The sequence below is a fragment of the Centruroides sculpturatus genome, unplaced genomic scaffold, assembly GCF_000671375.1.
Source record: "Centruroides sculpturatus isolate CEXI.00-Female unplaced genomic scaffold, Cexi_2.0 scaffold355, whole genome shotgun sequence".
Lineage (NCBI taxonomy): Eukaryota > Metazoa > Arthropoda > Arachnida > Scorpiones > Buthidae > Centruroides > Centruroides sculpturatus.
Window position 1 is genome coordinate 280,901 of NW_019384632.1, and position 18,054 is coordinate 298,954.

At 29.4% G+C, this 18,054-nt stretch overlaps 1 protein-coding gene across 2 annotated transcripts in view; it reads right to left on the minus strand.

Moving 5' to 3' along the window:
• Positions 1-344: 344 nt before the first annotated feature.
• The window catches only part of LOC111625802 (exosome complex component CSL4-like), a 27,649-nt gene continuing 9,939 nt past the window's right edge, over positions 345-18,054 (minus strand). Inside the window, exons 1-8 of one of the 2 annotated variants that reach the window (XM_023369033.1) lie at positions 15,306-15,608; positions 15,067-15,185; positions 12,521-12,595; positions 10,743-10,831; positions 10,626-10,659; positions 4,502-4,552; positions 605-686; positions 345-535 (exon numbers count right to left, since the gene is read on the minus strand). In XM_023369033.1, coding sequence (XP_023224801.1) covers positions 426-535; positions 605-686; positions 4,502-4,552; positions 10,626-10,659; positions 10,743-10,831; positions 12,521-12,595; positions 15,067-15,126 — 501 coding nt within the window. In that variant the 5' untranslated portion in view covers positions 15,127-15,185; positions 15,306-15,608 and the 3' untranslated portion in view covers positions 345-425. Of the gene's footprint in view, positions 536-604; positions 687-4,501; positions 4,553-10,625; positions 10,660-10,742; positions 10,832-12,520; positions 12,596-15,066; positions 15,186-15,305; positions 15,609-18,054 lie in introns of those variants that run through there. The other variant, XM_023369032.1, reaches the window with a different exon arrangement.

Below are 18,054 nucleotides of genomic sequence, written 5' to 3' on the forward strand. Positions count from 1 at the left end.
GGCCACTTTTGAAGTGATAGAGAAACAGCATGCAAATACGTTCTTTTGATAGTTTTGATAGGCATTGCTGATGAACCTATTTCCAATGAAATATGTGATGAAACACCCCTTGGTTACTCTACATATATACTTTATCAAATATTCTGGAACATTTTTTCTCAGTTATTTCTAGGAAAAAACAATTGAAATATCTAAATTTCACATTTACAACCTGATATATTACTTTCTGCTATTGTAATTTAAAGATTTTATTAATACAACAAACATACCAGTTCATGTGCTATCCTATTATATTAATTAAAAAGTCTTTTAATTAATTAAAAATATGTCTAATTAAATTTTTAAATATAAATATGTATAACTTTTTATTTCATTTGTTCAAAAACAATATAAAAATACATTAAATAACAAATAATTCAATATCATCAGCTTTCAGTAGATTCTTTAGGAGTGACCATGGCAACTTTGCGTGATTCTTCATTAAAAGTTTTTGGACATTGCATTTTCGTTGAAGTAATGGGAATCATTTTTGCACCTATTTGAAAATAACCAGCTATCAATAAATAATAACTGTACAAATAAGTACTATGAAACAATACTTTACCTGCTTCACTGTAGGCAATAACCACACCTAATTCTTTCTCAGCTGTTGAAATGAGATAAGACAAAGCATCACCCAATGAAAGCTGAGCATATTAAAGAAAATTTGAAAATCACAAATTATTTTAAATTTAGTTAAATAATAAATGCAACAACTAATTTTCAAAATATTGATAAATTTTAATAAATTTTTATATAGTATCAAAATAAAAGCAATTATATAATCAATAATAATAATTTTAAATTTAATAAAATCTTTGAAATTGCAATAATTTTACTATATTAAAAGCTTTTTGATATAAATTTATTCATTCATTTGCTTTTTATATTTAAAGAAATAAATAATAGTATTAATAAAGCAAACATAGTATTAATTAGCAAACAAACAAGGAGCCTAAAAAAACTTTTTTTATTCAATAAAATGTTTTAGGGACTATCACATCCCAGCTTCTGATCATTCAAATATAGTCATTGCCATAAAAATTAGAGCACCAAGAAGGAGTTGTCAGAATTGAACAAAATTGTATACGTATGAATGAGTGTAGTAGTGATATAAATAAGTGATTACAAAATGAAAGTAAAAGGATCATTTATTGCAGGAAAAACTACAAATGAAAGGAGGTTGTAGTAACCTGTTGGGCCACCTCTAGCATGAATACATGATATGATATGGGTAGACATGGAGGCATAGAGATGCCACATGATATCCTGCAGCATCTCAGTCCACAGTTGCTGCATGCAGTCCTGTAGTTTGGCCATACTCCTAGGCTGTCCAACCTGGCATCCCAGATGATCTGACATGTTCACTTGGTGACAGATCAGGAGATTGGGCAGACTAAGGAAGTATGGCAATGTGGCAAAGGCACTCCTATGACACCCTTCTGTGTGTGGTCAAGCATTGTCCTGTTGAAAAAATGGCTTTTGGGATCCCTGCCATGAGGCAAAACATGTGGCTGCAGGACTAACACTACATTCTTTGATAACCTTAAAAACTGCATAATGTTGTTCATTTATTGTAAGCAACACATTTCTGTAAAGTGAGTGATCAGTTAACGAATAGTTCGGATAGCAAACAAATCAGATAATGAACACTTTCGCAAAAGATTTTTATGATCAAACAATGAACACATGTTCGGATAATGAACACTTTACTGAACAAACATAAAAAGAAGTGACAGAAAATAACAATACTGATTGATTTTCCCTTGTCTTCAAGTTGTAAGGAACCAAGTCTGAGCTTTATTTTTATTTTACTTTTATTTTGCTTTCATTATATTTTGTTTGGGGCTTATGTTTAGTTAAGACGAAGGTTTCCTCACAATTCACCTTAGTAACTTAAAAATAGAAGAAAAACCAACTCACCGACGAAAGAAAAGCGCCATAGAAAAACTCGCGCACACTTGCGCTTCCCGAGCGGAAAAAAGTAAGTCCGCACCGACGAAAAAGGGGGGGAAGACCCCACAACCCAGTTAGGAATCGCTAAACCTTAAAAGAATAAAGCATCCCGATAATTGTTAAAAAGAATAATGTAAAAGGTTAGCGAAGTATTGTCGGAAAATAATCTGCCAGATAAACAAGAAAAATTTAATGTTACAGATAAGTATGTAAATGAGGAGAGTGAGCTCATTCAGAATTGTGACGTCACCTCACACTATAAAGCCTCTAACTCAAGTGAAAACGAACGAGGTGAATTCCTGATAGCAACGAGCTTTGGTGAGCTTCGTAGCAGTGAACGAGAGAGGTGTCCGATAGGATTTTGAAGTTATTCGATTTGTGGATCGACGATTATAGAAAGTCTTGAGAGTTTGAGGAAATAGGTTCCTAGTATATTGAGGTGACGATTAGGATCTTTAATTTATAAGAATTATTGTTTATAAGTTAATTCTTTGATTTTGTCGAATTCCAAAGGGAAATAGAATTAAGTTAGAAATAGATTGATTTGAGTTTGTCGGTTTGATTCTTGTTGAATTTCATTGAATAAATTATTGTTTGATTTTTACTAAATACTGTATATAGTTTATTACTAGAAGTTTAATTAAATAGTTGATTTTGTTATTGACAAACTTTGTCATTATTTAATTCGGTGCACGCTTAAAGTCCAGGCCTGGCACACTAACGCGAATCCGCGTAAAGTACCCGTTAGGGAACGGCTATTTCCGGCACACAGTAGTGTCGAAAATCGTTGGAAAGTCGGAAAAATAATATAGTACTTTACAAAGTAACAATTCAAAACCTTTTGGAGCATGGGAGATGTAACATCGACGCTCAACCCGATACTGATCGAATAGTATTCTTTCAAATTTTGAAACTCTTCCTTGTAATTCTAGCTTTTTATTTATTTTTCTGATAAATAATCTTTTATAGTCTTTGCGAGACTGTTGGATGGGCACTTGTTAAGTTTTGTGTCAGGGTTTGTTTACAAAAGGTGAAAGTTTAACTGTCCTGTTGGATATTCATTAATGTTTTAATACCAAATTTCAAATTTCATCCAGGCCTTGCATTTAAATAATTTTTTGTGGGCTACTTGATTTCTGTTCTCTAAATTTTTGTAAGTGTTTTTCTGAACTTTTTATTTAAAAAAGAAACTGATAATATTATGGAGCCTAAAAAAAAAAGGAGTGTCAAGAACTGTGCTCACTGTAGAAACCAAGTAAGAGATAATAGCCAAGATAGAAAGTGGGCACAAGGTGTCTGATGTTGCTAGGCAGTATGGCTTGAACAGGTCTACAGTAGGCACAATCTTAGCTATGAAAGATATATCAAGAAGTCTCAAGCTGCTAATGAAGTAATGAAAATCACATCTGAGAAATAAATAGTATTTTAGAGCTCATAATGGAACCTGAAACTGATCTGACAACAGAAAAACTCCAAGAACTCTCAAATGAAGAATACCAAGAAACTCAGCAAGATGTTTTTTCTTTTGAAAAACAGGAAGACGAAAGAGGACCAATGTCGACATCTGCTACTAAAGATCTTTTGAAGAAGTGGGAGATGTCAGATCATCCAAGTGGCATCGAAACCAGAATAAGGTTAATGGAGTTGGGGATCTCTACAATTACAATATTATTAATTACTTCCGAAAAACCTGAAGAAAAGAGAAAAACAATCAACATTGGACAGATTCTTTAACCCCCACAAATGGAAAAAACATGACTAATAAAAATGCAAGCCTGCATATATATGTATTTTAACTGTTACATATAAATAAACATAATAAAAAAGTATATATTTTTTATTTTTTGGAGTCTCTGGAATGAATTAATCAAATTTCCATAAAAACCTATGGTAAATCGATAATCGGTTAACAAACAATTCGGATTACAAACAAAGTCTTGGAACAGATTATGTTTGTTAACCGATCACCCACTGCATTTTAGTTTTATTTTTTAACCATTCTAAATGGTCATTAATTCTAACTTATTTGTTATAATTCTTTATGTCTCAAATACTAAAATAACTTAACAAATGCTTTTATTCAAACAATTTTAATAAAAAATTATCATAAAATAGTTTCTTTTTAATCTTAAATTAATTTTAAATTTCCATTATATAATTTCCTGTTTTAATAACTGTTAACAATTACTAGATTTTAATACTCAATGGCAACTAATAAAATTTTTTTTAATTTACAAAAAGTATAGTAAATAAATTTGTTTTTAACAAATTTACCATAACCACATTCTATTTTCTTTAAATGAAATTACATTACTGTAATTACGTTAGAACATATTGAAGAGTAAGTGAATTCTTCAACATTTGTTCTAAAATATATAAAGCATTTCTCGTAAAAAAAAAAAACATTATTTAAAAAGTAAATTAAATATGACATAAATACTATTAGAATGGCATGCATTAACTAAAATAACTTTTAATTTCAAAGTTTGCATTCTTGAAAGGATACAACTCTTCCTAATACAATATCTCCTGGTCGGAAACATTTATTTATTTCAACCTGTAAAATGTAAGATGCTTTATTATTATAATCATGTCAAAAATAAACAATACAATAATTTTATGTAAATATCAAGAATTCCAAGTCATTTTTATATATTTCAAAACAATAAAAACACTTAAATGTAAGTATGGAGTCTGTATTATTAAAAAAAAAATACAGTACTGTACTTTGGCCCCAGAGGTCCACTTTCACAGCAAAACTTGGATATGAACATTAGTTTCTGGGTGACAGGTAGCAGCATTGACAGATTTAACTTTATTCTTTTAAACTCAAAATACAATGCTTTTTTTACTGTATTAACCAATACTGAAAGGAAAACAGTTATATTTTTAAAATGTTTCATTCAAGTTGGTCAATCTCTCTTTAATATGACTTTTATCATTGGGTTCTTTACAGTCATCTAACTAAGACGTCAAAGTAGTTGGAAAATTTTTTACATTAAACATTTTAATTAATTTTACTTTCCCAGCCGATTAGTAAATTATAATTATTCACACTTAATTTATATGACTCCCATTTATATTGAATTCATGTAACTTATCTGTATGAAGGCAAATNTGTTATTGACAAACTTTGTCATTATTTAATTCGGTGCACGCTTAAAGTCCAGGCCTGGCACACTAACGCGAATCCGCGTAAAGTACCCGTTAGGGAACGGCTATTTCCGGCACACAGTAGTGTCGAAAATCGTTGGAAAGTCGGAAAAATAATATAGTACTTTACAAAGTAACAATTCAAAACCTTTTGGAGCATGGGAGATGTAACATCGACGCTCAACCCGATACTGATCGAATAGTATTCTTTCAAATTTTGAAACTCTTCCTTGTAATTCTAGCTTTTTATTTATTTTTCTGATAAATAATCTTTTATAGTCTTTGCGAGACTGTTGGATGGGCACTTGTTAAGTTTTGTGTCAGGGTTTGTTTACAAAAGGTGAAAGTTTAACTGTCCTGTTGGATATTCATTAATGTTTTAATACCAAATTTCAAATTTCATCCAGGCCTTGCATTTAAATAATTTTTTGTGGGCTACTTGATTTCTGTTCTCTAAATTTTTGTAAGTGTTTTTCTGAACTTTTTATTTAAAAAAGAAACTGATAATATTATGGAGCCTAAAAAAAAAAGGAGTGTCAAGAACTGTGCTCACTGTAGAAACCAAGTAAGAGATAATAGCCAAGATAGAAAGTGGGCACAAGGTGTCTGATGTTGCTAGGCAGTATGGCTTGAACAGGTCTACAGTAGGCACAATCTTAGCTATGAAAGATATATCAAGAAGTCTCAAGCTGCTAATGAAGTAATGAAAATCACATCTGAGAAATAAATAGTATTTTAGAGCTCATAATGGAACCTGAAACTGATCTGACAACAGAAAAACTCCAAGAACTCTCAAATGAAGAATACCAAGAAACTCAGCAAGATGTGTTTTCTTTTGAAAAACAGGAAGACGAAAGAGGACCAATGTCGACATCTGCTACTAAAGATCTTTTGAAGAAGTGGGAGATGTCAGATCATCCAAGTGGCATCGAAACCAGAATAAGGTTAATGGAGTTGGGGATCTCTACAATTACAATATTATTAATTACTTCCGAAAAACCTGAAGAAAAGAGAAAAACAATCAACATTGGACAGATTCTTTAACCCCCACAAATGGAAAAAACATGACTAATAAAAATGCAAGCCTGCATATATATGTATTTTNTCAACCAAAATTTTTGGATGCATATTATTCGGGGTCTTAAGTATTTAGAGAACTTTTACAAATAATCAAAAATTCACATGTATATACACTTTAAAAAAACCGATAAATTCTCTACAAAACACGAAAAAATATATATATATATAAAAAATGTTAGATATTTATTTTTTATGGCGAGCCCCAGGTTACGAAGGAAAAAGTCGTTGGAGTGCCAAGGATATCCCACATACACTCACTGAGGCCCTCTTTCTTATGTTTTTTCCTCTAGACACAGCCATGCTTGCATATACTTTATGATCTTCCTTGTACCATATTCTTACATTAAGAAACAGCTATAATACAAATTTATATTTACTTACAACATGCAATGAGTAATAAAGATGTTATCGCTGTAGAAAGTATTCGGATTTTATTAAGTTTTAACTGTAAAAAATAAACACGAAACGGCTATTTTTTAAATAAAATTAATAATAAACAAGCTGCCGCTTTATTAATTTACGTTAAAAATCAAATAATTATTAACTTTAAAAAAATATTTTTCCATCAACAGCGCAAGTAGTTTCTATACCGAAACCGATATAGCGCTATTTAATATCTAGAAAAAAAAAATAATAAATAAAAGAAAAACGTTATCGGAGCAATTAGAAACTCGAACTAATACAAACATATTAAACTTGTTAACAATATTAACGAAAAGCGTAGCCGGTAAGTTCCTCAAATTACATCTAAACGACTGAAACATAACGAAGCTATCGATCTTTCGAGTCCCCCCCCCCAATCAGAAGCAGCTTGTATGACGAGGTTGACGTTGCAAACGAATTTGCTACTCATGCGCATTATATTCGAAATGTTTATTTTAAAAGTAATTTCTATTATTTTTGTAAGTCATTTGTTTATTTTGTTGCCCCCAAAAAAGGTCTTAATGTTCGATTCTCTGACGCGTGTATGTTGGCGGCAATGTCAATTCCCGCAGAAAATTTTAATAAATTCAAGGTCGCAGAGCGAAAAGAAAATCTAAATTGTTTTTCCCCCCTTTTCTAATATCACTAGAAGATTTTTTTTAAAAGCCGAATCCTTCTTATAATCGTGTATTCACACGTGTATTTTTCTTTTACTTTAATCTGTTTCGATTTTTCCTACTTGTTGCCTGACATTCGTGTTGAAGATTGAATCATCATAGCGGCCATCTAGAACTCTATACAGTGAATACCGTATAAAAAGTTATATGACCTTCGATGAACATACTCCTGTAATTACTTAGAATTCAGTGGTTAATTAACATCTAAAATATAATTAATAATAATAATGTAAAAGAAGTAATATTAGATTATTTTTAATTATTCGTGAATAATTCGTGCAAATCAGATTTTTAATTAATGGAGTAAAAAAAAAAAACGCGATTAAAGTTATTCAATTCAACAGGAAAATTGAATTAGCATATATTTATTCATGTTTAATATCAAATAATATTCTAAAAGATTACTTATATACAATATAAAGAAGGAAATATACACAATCATTCTCTACCTTTCCTGTAATTACATATGAAAGACAGAAGATAAAATAAAAATGCTTTACATTATATTCTTATCTTTTAATATACTTTGAAGGATTCATTTTGGGTATATTTTTGATATTAAAGGATAAGATGCTTTAGAAAACTTCATTAATCCTTAAAGTTAAAGATCATTACTCATAACTTTTATTAAGATTAAGAGTAATAAAATTGAGGATATTTTTAAAATTATGCTTCAACTTCACTCTTTCACACTAAGGTTAATTAATGTAAATGATAAAACATCTTTATTATCCTTAAAGTGGAAGATAATTTTAAGAGTATTAAACGATAAAGCAAGATTTCTATAATACTTAAATATTCCACATAAACAACTAACAAATTTTAGGTCATGAAAATACTCGATATAATTCTACTTGTAAAGTATGCTATAAATTTACTTAAATAATAAGCTTTGATCTTAAGAAAATGATATGTACCAAAGTTTACTTAATTATTACTATTATTTACACTGAATATATCATATCAATATTTAAGAATTGATTTTGCAATAACATATGACGATACACTGCTTTTCTTGAACATTTTATTATATTGATTTATTAGCATGTGCTGGTAAAATAAAGATAGTATGCAAACATATTGATTGCTCATTCTTTGAAGAATTAAAAATATCAACTTATAATGATAATCGATATCAAATCGAATATTTTCCGGATTGAATTTTGTATTATCATTTGCAAATACTTGTTTTATTGAAAATATAAACAATAGTTGAGTTAATAGCATCAAAAGGCTTCTATTTAATAAATTCCAATTTATTTTCAGCAAAAAGAATTGATTTATTATTGATACAAAAGTAAATTGAGGGAGCAGAAGAGAAGGTGTATATATGTCTCCTCAGACATTATAAATTTTCTTAATAGAGAATTAAAATATGCTATACTCTAATACTGAATATTAATAAAACAAACCATTTTATTCTTCATCGGTGCATGATGTTAAAACATGCACAATTACATAAGCATCGGACACTGATGCCATAAATCACGACATGCCTCCGCCAGTATACAAACTAATAGTTTTATAATTATGTATTTATATCATCAAAAATTGTTTATTTTTATAAAAAAAAAAACAAATTATACGCATCAGTTATTAATNTTCAGTATAAATTTTCTAAATATGGATTTGTTCGTATTTTAAACCGTATTGGCGACGAAATTAAATATCGAAATGGAAAAGGATTGTCATTAATTGCCGAACAATGGTTTTGACGGCCTTAAGATTTTATTTCTGGAAGCTTTCAGAATATAGCTGGCGACCATTTCTGACATCACAAAGAAATAACCCGATTGGCCGAATGACTCCTAAAACAGGGGAGTAATAGCAAAGAAAGTAAGAGCCAATGTTTTGCCGAAGTTTGTTTAGAAGGCGTTCAGAAATAGATGATCGTCGTCTTTGCAACGCATTTTAAACCACAGTTCAGCCAGCCAACGTCTATAGGCCGTTCTGTTGATAAACATTGTTTAACGTAAACTCTGTCTCTGCAATCGGCTGACAAGTTCTGTTCAAACAGTAACTGAACTTTTTGAATTGTACAAAAACGGAGTGTTAAAGTTGACAACTCTATGCTTATGATAACCTACTGAGTAAGCTGCTTTTTTCAGATTGTTGATATTTCATTTCATTCCTGTGTTATTATTTTTTGAGTGAAAGGTATTTCAGTGTTTGTAGCAATTTTTGTAATGTGCAATTTATGGGAGCAATGATGCAATGTGAAGTTTGCAGGAAAACTTTTACAGAAACTTTTCAACTTTTGAATTAAGCTTATGGAGGTGATGATGCTGTAGGTTGTATGCAGTGTTATGAATGGTTTACCAAATTCAAAAGTGGTCGTCAATTATTTGACACTGACCCTTGACCAGAAAGCATTTGACCTCAACTGATGACACACATATTCAGAAAATCAGAGTTGTGCACCTTGCATTTTTGCCTCAAGGTCAAATGGTCAACCATCAGTACTAAGCAGGTGTCTTGAAACAATTATATGAAAAAATTCACAAAAAGAGACCAGAGTTGTGGCAAGACAACTCAAGGTCCTTCACCATGACAATGACCTGCTCACTCAGCCTTGTCAATTTGCCAGTTTTGTGCCAAAAATGACTGTCCTCCTAGCATCCCTACTCACCAGACCTGGCTCCTTACAATTTTTTCTTGTTTCCAAAATTAAAATCAGTGCTGAAAGGGAGCTGTTTTAATATAATTGATGACATTAAAACAAATTTGTCACAAGCATTGAAGGACAATCCAAAACAAGCTTACCAAGACTGCTTTGCAAAGTAGAAACACTGCTGGGATAAGTGTGTGAATAGAGTAGGGAGTACTTTGAAGGGGACAAAAACCAATAATTTGTAACTTGAAAAATTTTTATTTTTCAAGTCTGTGAAATATGAGATTGCATAAACATTAAAGTAATGTTATTATTTACTTTATGGTTGTTTTTCTAACATTAAATGAAAACAAAAACTGATTTAAATTATTTGAATTAGACTTGTAAGTTAACCTTTACAATTTTTATATTCATTCAGTGTTAACAGGCTCCCATCACAGATCACAACTTCTAAGGAAGCAAGACAAGATCAAATATACTTTTACCAATTGTGTTGGTCAGCTAAGAGTAAATGTATTAGTTCGTTGCATTGTTAAGTTGTAAAAAAGTTTGATTATTGTTGACTAATAGTTTCTCTTTTACTAAGCAGTACATAAAAACTTAGAAGTTTTTAAAAACTAAACCAAATGTTTTTGTTAAGTTGTTCTATCAAAATAAATACTCAAATTATAATGTAAGATATTTACCATGTCTTTCTCTGTTGCTTGAATATCTTCTTTTCTAAAATATTTAAAAATTAATCAGAAAAATATTTGTTTTCTTTTTCAAATTAAAACTCTTCTGAATTTAATTTGATATCATACCTTATAAGACCTCGAAATGGTTCTCTTAAAACAATATCTTCAATACAAAGAATTGCACATTTACAATACATTGGAGTAATGTTTGTAATCTGAAATATTCATTTGTAATAGCTTTTATAAATTGAAATATTATATATATATTATCAAATGTAGTATGTATTAATTATTCAATATATCTAAATGAAATTTATTTTATTTTATAAAAACGTTTGAATGCTGCAAGTCACAACTATTTTTTTACTGGTAACTAAAAATAAACAATACAGTGGTATATCAGGATACAAACGTCCCAGCATACGAAATTTTCAGGATACGACATGAAATTCGAACATATTTTTGCTCCACAATATGAACAAAAACTCACCATATGATGTTACATTAGTTTGCAGTGTCATGATCACATGTTCCTTCTGTTCATCGGTCTCAGTCCACGTGTTTGCTTTGTTGCGGAAGGATCTCACTCGATAAAGGAAATCTTGAGGTATTATCAGAAAGTCACTGATTTTACTGAAAAGAAACATCACGAAAAGATTCACACTGGCCGTATTGCTGCTCAGAGTAATGACATTTACCTAAGTCATTTTAGAAATATTTAAAAGGTAGGCAAAGCCAAACATCTTTGGATAGATATTTTACCAAGTGACCTCTATCCAGTGAAAGTGCTGGTGGAAGTGAAGGAAAGAAAGCAAAAAAGCAGCGAATAAAAAATTTTAAAAATATATAAAAAACAGAAAAGATAAAAAAATTAGTGTTAAGTTATTTTTAAGTTATTGTTACATTATGTTAAGTAAGTTAAGCTTTAGTATCATTTCCCTTCTCCCTCTCATCTGCCATCAGTTTACACCTCCACCATCATCTATCCTCAAAGGTAAATTGCAAATAAAAATACATTTTTTTAATCAATTATTATTCTATTATAGTTATTTATACATTTACAACTACAAAATGCATTTTTCAGAGTTTTCCTTACTAAAATTATTTTTTTTTTCAATGTACTACTTAGAATTAATTTCAGTGTGTTTTTCATGTTGGAACGAATTATTTGGTTTTACATGTAATCGTATGGGGAAAAATGATTCACCTTACGACATTTTCATGATACGATCTCAGTTTCAGAACGGATTAATTTCGTATCCTGAGGTACCACTGTATATCAAGAACCATATAAATTAAATCTTCCAGTAATTTGAAACTTTCAATAAAAGGAAATGGACTGTATTTATTCTAAATTTTCAAAATGTACTTTCAGAAAACAGTTAATAATCTTGAAAATCAGTTTCTAAATCCTAAAATGTTTAGGCTGTAGTTAAGCAACTAAATAAAATATTCAAACAAACTTTAAATATAGAAACTATTAAAACTTTTTCAATTATTTATTTTCATTATCAGACAGATTATAATTACAGTATTAGGTATCAATTTATTTAACCATCATGGAGATAAAACACGATATCATTTCTTTTTATCTAATATATTGATATAAATAATAATTTAAAATAAAACTTTATACATGATTTCAAAATAATCATAATTTAATTTGAAATAATTTTTAACCAATTAAATTATTGAATAATAAAGAAAATACTAATAGCATTGTAATTCATAAATGAACAAAAAACCTAATTAAAAAATATTTTAATATGAAATTTGATTCTAAATATTTATATATTTCATCCTTTATTAGACTGAAATGATGTTGATCTTCATTGAATCATTATGATCTTTATACAATTATAAATGTATCATTTAAAACAATTGTTTAAAACTTTCATACTTACTCTAACAGTTACAATACATCCTATAGTAGGAAGAATATTTTGTTCCGTTCCTCTATTAACTTCTATAACAGATGGCTAAATAAATTATGGAAAAAAATGTAATAAATTTAAAATCATTGGATAATTTTAATGTATAAAAATTTCTTAATATTAAAAACTTTACAAAGTAGAATATTATGTTTAAATAATGTTTTAAATATTAACATATGACAACTGTATTATATTTTTTATCCGTAATTCAATTTTGTATTTCAAACTCTGAAGAAGGAAAAAAAAAACAGTCAATAGTCTTAAATTCTATAATGTTTACATTGCAATCCATCACTTGCAATTCAGAGACCAGATTCATGAACATCTTGCAACATATAATACATTAAGTTTCAAAACACCTTTCTCTCTTTTTTCTAGCAAATTCTTTAATTAAATCAAATGAACTAACGTTTTTGACTATCTTAAATAGCCTTCTTCACATTAAGTATAATTGGAACGTCAGTTAAAACATAAAATTTGAAACATCGAGATTTGTTCGTGTTCTTATGGGTCATGGTTTTACAAAAAATTGAGCCAGACTTATAAAATCATAACCAAGAAGGTCAAAACAGATTTAGCATACAAACGTAACCAATCAATATATAAATGTCTTACCAATGCAAAAGATAAATGCAACAACGCCAGAAAATCTGTAGTATACTCGGTACCACTAGACAATAGGTTTAATATCAACAGGAAGTTAACATATACAGGCTCAACAAACAGATTGTTAACAAAAAGGATAGTAGAGCATAAGTATGATACTTATAATAATAAGTTTAATATCACTCTAGCCCAATATGCAAGTGATCCGTGTATAACAGCAAAATGGAAAGCTAAGATTACAACATCAATATACGACAATGGCAAATTAAGAACACTAGAAACATTAGAAAGTTTTGCAAAATCCCTTAAAAGAAATTGCATTAATAGCAAGGATGCTGACTAGTTATCTACAGCTTGGCAATCGCTCCTAGATAACCCCTTAAAGAAAGTGGGCTAATTTATCTATCTTCTCATTCTATAATATAATACAATAGAAGGGTTTGAAGTATGAAATTAGCTAATCTTAATGTTTGTTCTTATTTCTTGCCCAGGCAATGCCAGGATTACCTGCTAGTAATAATAGGTACTCTTTGATTTACCGGGTGCCAATCATTTTTATTCCTTTTTCAGAATAAACAATGTTTTATTTCACATTTTTTACACAAAGATTCATTCATTCATTCATTAGTTTAATTGTACATTTAAAACAAGGTACAAAGTCCTGCCCCGCAGTGAGCATTACAGGAACATATCCGTTACATAGTTCCACCGAGTTACAGTATGCACTAATGAACAAAGCAAAGTGAAAAAAAATAAATAAATAAATAAAATAAAATAAAATAAAAACACAATGACAATAAAAGACCTGAACAAAATATGCAGCAGCTATACACAAAGATATTAATTTATTACCATTATAAATTTACAAAGAAAAAGTAACTAGGAAATTAAATGATTTCAAAGAATAACATTTTACAAATTTTAGCCGTATCAAACAATGGTGTAAAATTTGATATCTTTTAAAATTGCCGTAAGCATTTCGTTTTTGGCTTGTTGTCTGCCAATTTTTATGGTAGTACAACAAATTAAAGCATTAGTACATACCTCCCTCACATAGTTGTTCCAATCCACAGTTGTACTTGGATTGATTCCTAACTTCATTTGGCAGAAATTACTGCAAGTTAATTCCGAAAATATATATGAATATATACAGTATAAATATATGAACTGTAAGGCATTCAAGAAAGTATACGTGATCCTTCAAACCAGTTACACACTTCTTTTCACGACAGGAGTGAGTATAGCACCTCCATCTTGGGACATCATAAAAGCAAAAATACAATGTCATTGGATGATTTTTTGAACAGCACCTTTTGCAAAATATCTTTATCTTGAAAAAAAATGTATTGCACTTTCCTCGTCATTGGGTAAAATCCAAAGTGTATAATCCATTTTAAGTAAAAAACAAAAAATGAAGTCAAAAGATTAAGTAAACACATTCAACACATCAATGCAGTCTGCTCCTTGGAGATACTTAATGCCTATCCATAAACCTAATTTACATAATCACACTAAATTAATGCTGCAGATATGAGGACCAGCACTATAAAAGGTATTATTATACTCCAATATTGATAATATTAAACATTCAAATATTAGTAATGAAGAAAATTAACAAGAATATGTGAAATTCTCACAACTTCAATAGTGATATTGTATAAATATGCTAATTATTTGCAGCGATAAACTTGTTTTAAGTGTTATTGTTGTTGACTATTATAAATTTTAAACACTATTAGTAAAAGGGTAAGTTTGAATCCAAATTCACTAAAAAACACAGTTTATTGTAAATTAAAGACAATTTTAAGAAGTAAGCATAATTCAAATGCCATCGATTGAATGACACCCAGTTAACAAATTAGTACCTAATAATATAATAGGTAATGTATATTGAACAGATTCACTGTTACCTGATCTTTGACTTTCTTGACAGAAACATATCCAACTAAGCTAGCATATATGTATCCCATTCTTGTATATGTTCCTTTTCCACCCGTATGATAAGAATCCTCTCGTTCCAATCTTTGACCTATGAAAAAATTTCCATACTTGAAAATTAATTTTAAAGATACTATTGTATTAATTCAAACAAGAGACAAAAATTTCATATTGTTATCACATGCAGTTTATCATATCATATGACATTTACTATTTCTTCCCTTTCCCCCTTTTGGAGGTTACGGCCATTGTATTTTCCTCGGACAAATAACCGAAGACATTCGTAACAAAAGTGATGAGCTGTCTACATATGCACAGGTAATCCAATTAAAGAAAGGGTTAATGTCCAGATACGTGGACTGTCATGGCGGCACTTCCTGTTTCAGCCTCGAAACCGGAGCGGTTTGGAGACGACATGTCACGTGACGACGCGAGCGAACGGTGGCGGCTGCTGCGCCGCGGCAGCGTCGGTGGCTGTCATGGCGCCTCATCGCTGATTCCAGCAAACAAAAGGAAACAGTGGGGACGCACATTCTAACCTAACCTAACCTATTCTAATAATATAATTGGTAATAATTATGCTGATTTATTAGAATAGGTTAGGTTAGGTTAGAACATGCGTCCCCACTGTTTCCTTTTCTTTTCTTTGCCGGAATCATAGGTGAGCTGCAGTGATAATCCACGTGTCTGGACTTTAAACAAGAAAAAAGAAAAGGAAACAGTGGGGACGCACGTTCTANTATATTTTTTATTTTTTGGAGTCTCTGGAATGAATTAATCAAATTTCCATAAAAACCTATGGTAAATCGATAATCGGTTAACAAACAATTCGGATTACAAACAAAGTCTTGGAACAGATTATGTTTGTTAACCGATCACCCACTGCATTTTAGTTTTATTTTTTAACCATTCTAAATGGTCATTAATTCTAACTTATTTGTTATAATTCTTTATGTCTCAAATACTAAAATAACTTAACAAATGCTTTTATTCAAACAATTTTTATATAAAATTATCATAAAATAGTTTCTTTTTAATCTTAAATTAATTTTAAATTTCCATTATATAATTTCCTGTTTTAATAACTGTTAACAATTACTAGATTTTAATACTCAATGGCAACTAATAAAATTTTTTTTAATTTACAAAAAGTATAGTAAATAAATTTGTTTTTAACAAATTTACCATAACCACATTCTATTTTCTTTAAATGAAATTACATTACTGTAATTACGTTAGAACATATTGAAGAATAAGTGAATTCTTCAACATTTGTTCTAAAATATATAAAGCATTTCTCGTAAAAAAAAAAAACATTATTTAAAAAGTAAATTAAATATGACATAAATACTATTAGAATGGCATGCATTAACTAAAATAACTTTTAATTTCAAAGTTTGCATTCTTGAAAGGATACAACTCTTCCTAATACAATATCTCCTGGTCGGAAACATTTATTTATTTCAACCTGTAAAATGTAAGATGCTTTATTATTATAATCATGTCAAAAATAAACAATACAATAATTTTATGTAAATATCAAGAATTCCAAGTCATTTTTATATATTTCAAAACAATAAAAACACTTAAATGTAAGTATGGAGTCTGTATTATTAAAAAAAAAATACAGTACTGTACTTTGGCCCCAGAGGTCCACTTTCACAGCAAAACTTGGATATGAACATTAGTTTCTGGGTGACAGGTAGCAGCATTGACAGATTTAACTTTATTCTTTTAAACTCAAAATACAATGCTTTTTTTACTGTATTAACCAATACTGAAAGGAAAACAGTTATATTTTTAAAATGTTTCATTCAAGTTGGTCAATCTCTCTTTAATATGACTTTTATCATTGGGTTCTTTACAGTCATCTAACTAAGACGTCAAAGTAGTTGGAAAATTTTTTACATTAAACATTTTAATTAATTTAAAACCGCTATAAGAACTATAATAAAATTTATTTCTTTAATGAAATTTTTCAAAAATTTAAGATAAATATTTGTTCAATTCAATAAGTAAAATAAAATGCTTCACAAAAAAAAAACTACTAATATTTTTTATTTTAAAAGTTTTTCAAACTTTTTTAAAACAAATAAATTAAAATTTTATAACAATTTAATCTAAATATAAAAAAAAAAACACTTTCTCTTATTAACAATTAAAATTAAGATTAATGTCAATACTACTGTGAATCAAAAGGGGTCATGAACACTATGGATAGTAGGAATTTTTAAGATTAATGACTTTAAACTATTGAAAATATGACAGTTAAATAAGAATAATTGTTTCTGGATCATATAGAATAGCAGATGGATACAAAGAACAACAAAGAAAATCAGATAATGAATTAGCCAGAATAGTTTCAACTTTCAGCATTGTTAACTGACAAGAGAAAAGTGATAGTGACCAAAACATACAGGGCCGATTGCAGAGACAACGTTTAGGGGCCGACGGCGGTTTACAGATCGGGTAGACCACTGTTCAGAAAAATTTCATTGCAGAGACAGCATTTCTCGCCTGCCACAATGTAGACAGCGATTAGAAGCAAGTTATTTGACCTACTTTCTAAACTCACTCAACAGCGGATTTAGAGGGCTTTTCAATTCGAGTGGTAGCTTTGTTCGTGGAAAAGTTTAGATAAAAACAGATATCATTCCTTTGATAAATGTTGTAAACGGTATGAATCGACAAAATATTCATTAATTAATTGCTTGAAGCAAATATAACAAAATTAAATACTTTAAACTTGTTTTAAATGTTCGAATTCCAATATTCAAATGGGTGAAGACTTAAAACTTCAATTAATTTAAATCAGATGCATTTATTTACAATTCGAGTATCGTGTCGGTTATAAAATGTTAATGCATTTCCGAATCATTGTACTGTTAAATGAGACAATTTTAATTAACAATTACAGAAATCTGTTTATAGATATAAAAAAATGCAATATTAATAACCTA